General features: G+C 34.0%; 1 protein-coding gene across 1 annotated transcript; it reads left to right on the plus strand.

The window, feature by feature from the left end:
* The first annotated feature begins 1080 nt into the window (after positions 1-1080).
* Positions 1081-3551, plus strand: LOC139858295 (FBD-associated F-box protein At3g52670-like). The gene is made up of 5 exons (XM_071847152.1): positions 1081-1217; positions 1708-2691; positions 2763-2948; positions 3093-3191; positions 3280-3551. The coding sequence occupies exons 2-4, from the start codon at positions 1723-1725 to the stop codon at positions 3153-3155; spliced, it is 1218 nt and encodes a 405-aa protein (XP_071703253.1). The 5' UTR covers positions 1081-1217; positions 1708-1722; the 3' UTR covers positions 3156-3191; positions 3280-3551.
* The last annotated feature ends 474 nt before the right edge of the window (positions 3552-4025 follow it).

A 4025-nucleotide genomic window follows, 5' to 3' on the forward strand; every position in this document is an offset into this window, starting at 1 on the left:
CGGTTGGCTTTATAGGCAGTTTCTCATTTTGGGGCTCCGCGACTCGCGGCATTTTTGGCCTTCAAACTCCGCGAGTCGCGGAGTTTGAAATTACAGCTCACACATTTTGGAGTCTTTCTTGCCGACGGTTTTTATTTATTTATATAATATATAAATAATTATAAGAATTATTTAAATATTATATTATATTTATGTGCATAGTTGCCTTGTAATTTGTAGTCCGTTGCGTCGAGCGTTGAGAGTTGACTCTGGTCCCGGTTCCGGATTTTCGAACGTCCTTGCGTACAATTTAATATCTTGTACTTTGCGTTTTGAATCTTGTACTTTTGTAATTTCGAGACGTTTCTTATCAATAATTGGAACCTCTTTGATTGTATTTTGTACTTTTGAGCTTTTTGGTCGTTTGCGTCTTTAATTCGTCGAATCTGTCTTTTGTCTTCACCTTTTATTATTTAAACGAATATCACTTGTAAATAGAACAATTGCAACTAAAAGCTTGTCTTTCTTGAGAAATAATGCTATGAAATATATGTTCGTTTTTAGCATTATCAATATTTTCTCTAAAAATATAACTTTCTTCTTATATTTTGTTTTGTTTAAATAATCAAATATATTTATCGTACTTTGGTGGTTCAAATGTGATTTCATGTAACTAAAAGTAAGCAACTTACATGTCGATATCTTTACACGTTTAATAGGTTATCTATTGATTATTTGTTATATAGATTAGTAAAATGTGACTTTCGATCGCATAAACTATTAAAAATATTACTTTTGATCGTATATAGTGAACCACCGCTTATAATTGTTAAAAATAAAATAAATTTAAACGGATATGGATAATTATCCATTAACCCGCTTCACCCGACGGATATGAATATGGATGGATGAAAAGTAAAAAAAATAAATGGATATGGATATGGATACGGCCTCACCCGATCCATATCCGATCCATTGCCATCCCTACCCCCAATCACTCTAAAATTATAACGGGTCCAATGGGTTCGATGGTTCGTAACTTCGTATACTATAGTCAAGTGGGTCAACATAATTAAAAATTAGAACCACCTTAACGCACAACGCACGAGGTTTATTTCCCCAGGCATCGCCTCTAGGGTTTATTTTCCCTAAATTTAATTCATAGTCATTCTCAAGAATCCTAAATTATTATGATATCATTTTGAAATTGAAATTCGTTATTCACATCTGCTCCGCTTGTAAGTTTACTTATCTTTCATTCTCTTTGTTTCAAATTACGCAACTGTGATTCACGGCGTTATAATGTATCCGTTTGCCGGCTTCGTTTCTTAAAGAATTCGAACTATAAACGGAATTAGGACATAATAATGTTGTAATGATGGCGTTAATGTTACTCCGTATTAATTTTGGTTATTATTTGTTATGTTTAGTTGATTAAATGACTATAAACGGAATTAGGGCATAATTTATAATTGTTTTCTTAGACTTAGAATCTAATTGTGAGTTCATGTAGAGGCAGGTAGAAAAGGTATATATGAGGCTAAGTTAAAAGTAGAGTGCTAAACTTGTGAACATAATATAGTTGCTGAAATCGACCCTTGACCTCTTTTGACCCAAACATGTTTGATACCTGAACCCGACCCGTTTGCCATATTTGGTACCGTGCATACTGTTTTATCTCTATATAGTGTGTCCTGATTCTTGCTTTATGTTATTAATAATCCGCAGCTTCTTGACTGTGATATGATGAGAATGAATACACGACGCGATAGGCTAAGCAGCTTGTCAGACGATCTCATCGTTAAAATTCTGTCTTATAACAACACCAAACAAGCTATCAGAACCAGTAGTCTGTCATCTAGATGGAAGAATATTTGGAAGTCAATCCCACATCTCGATTTATCTACCGATGATTTTACTTCATTAAACAGATTCCATGATTTCACTTCTCTATTCTCTTCGCGCAATAATGATCTCCATGAGGTCACTCGTGTTCTCTCTTCGCGCAACAATGAAATAGAGTTGTCGTCACTTAAACTTGGTGTTCGTCGTTGGGGATATAACCAAGCGTTTGTCAAAACAGTTGTCGACTATGCGTTTTCCCATAATGTCAAAAAAATGACTATTATATGGTCGGACGACATGCATAACGAAATACCTAATTATCTTTTTATGTCCCACTCTCTTAGCGATCTCACTTTTATTGGAGATGTTCCTTATCTTCAACAACCTGAAATCAGATCATCTTTCGACCTACCAGCATTAACAACGCTTTATCTTGAAAATGTCAGTCTTAAGAACGAAAATCCTGACGAGTGTGGTGGTGTTTTCTTTAAGTGCCTAAACTTGAAGAATCTTATCTTATTTAAGTGCTACGTAGGCGAACCTAAGCGTTTAATTCGCCATTCTGAATTTTCTAAGCTCACGATTGAGAAAGGATTGTATTCTTTTGCTAATGTGGTTGTACCTCACCTTAAGAATCTCACTATAGTAGACTGCCAAGGTGTTTATCTTTATATTTATGCACCCGAATTGTCCTCATTGATGTTTGAAGTTTCATATTATCAAAACTTTTTTGCAAATGGTTTGTCATGTTTGGAGAAAGTGGAATTTTATATGTGTCCATTTGAGGAAGATAGTTATGCAGTTATTGAGACTCTTCAACGGTTTCACAACGTTAAACATCTTACTCTTGGATTGGAAATCATAGAGGTATTTGGTCTTTAATGTTTATATGTGCATATCTATCATTATGATTTACTGTATATATTATTATTTTTCAGGTTGCATCATTTGTGAATGGAGTGTCAAATCTACCATCTCCATTTGATAAGTTAACGAGTCTCGAGATTTATCCACGGAGGTTGGAACGAAAAGAGAATGTAAAGAAAGTAAAGATCCCTAAAAAAGTCAGAAACTTTCTTTTAGGTGCTTCTCCAAATGCTACTGTCTCGATATACTCACGCAAGGTACTTTCACTATTAAGAATATATGTTGTTTTGTATCCCAGCTATCATTTACTTGTTGCTATACTTATTTTGTATATCATTATCATATGATGGTGATGATAAACTGGGATTAATGTCCATTATTAACTGTATGATAACATGCAGGAGGTGAAAGCGTTGAATCATGCCACATCAGCACAGCGAATGTTGGCTAAGTTGCAGGTGTAAGTTTCTATAGCATCTCAACTGTCGCAACAGCAAACTGTAAGTTTCTGATATTCGTGTGTTTTAAGTTTGTTGTCATAAAAATCCCAATATATGGTTTCATTTTTACTTTTTGTTTTGCTTTCAGGTTTATGCTCTAAGTCAGCCATTGCTTGTGTAAATTGGAATGGTAAAAGGTGTATGTTTCCTGAACTTTTGATTTCATCTGAAACTTCAAGGAATTTATGTGTTTTGGGTTTTAATTATGTATTATGTCTTAAGTACAATTCTATGCTAGTTCCTGTTGTCGGGTACTTGGATTGTTAATTAGTACTTATATATGTGTACGCTACTACTATGCTAATTCCTTATGTTGGAAAGCTTATTGTCACAAGTTTTTACCTTGATTATTTCTGCTCAATCCCTTTTATCTAGGTTGTTGACTGTAAATCTATTCACGTGTGTGTGGAGCACATTGATAATTTAAACTAGCGTTACATAATACACCTATCGATATCGTATCCTGATTGATGGAAAGTTTATTTCCACTATGTTTATTCAGTTTTTTCTTTTAGGTCAACTGCATTGCTCAAAGTCAACTCCAATTCTTGCTAGAGTTCTGTTCTTCGTTCAGATTACGTTGCTCAAAATCAACTCCAATTTCTTGTTGTCAAAGTTCTGTTCTTCGTTCAGATTACTATACAGCATATACTAACTGATTCAAAAAATTGAGATTTTGATCTGGAGAAGTAAGAGGATGACTTTTACGTCTTTACAGACCACATTGTTTTGAGGAGATTTTACACTAATGAAAACTTTCAAAGAAACACATTTGAATTGGCTTACTGATTTAGCCTTAATTCGGTACGATCAAAATTTAAACTTTAAGATAAC

The sequence above is a fragment of the Rutidosis leptorrhynchoides genome, chromosome 7, assembly GCF_046630445.1.
Source record: "Rutidosis leptorrhynchoides isolate AG116_Rl617_1_P2 chromosome 7, CSIRO_AGI_Rlap_v1, whole genome shotgun sequence".
In the NCBI taxonomy this organism is placed as follows: domain Eukaryota; kingdom Viridiplantae; phylum Streptophyta; class Magnoliopsida; order Asterales; family Asteraceae; genus Rutidosis; species Rutidosis leptorrhynchoides.

Coding starts and splice junctions, on each gene's coding strand:
- LOC139858295 (XM_071847152.1), top strand. CDS start 1,723: ATGATGAGAATGAATACACGACGCGATAGGCTAAGCAGCTTGTCAGAC. Junction 2,692..2,762: donor TTGGATTGGAAATCATAGAG/GTATTTGGTCTT, acceptor ATTATTTTTCAG/GTTGCATCATTTGTGAATGG. Junction 2,949..3,092: donor TCTCGATATACTCACGCAAG/GTACTTTCACTA, acceptor GATAACATGCAG/GAGGTGAAAGCGTTGAATCA.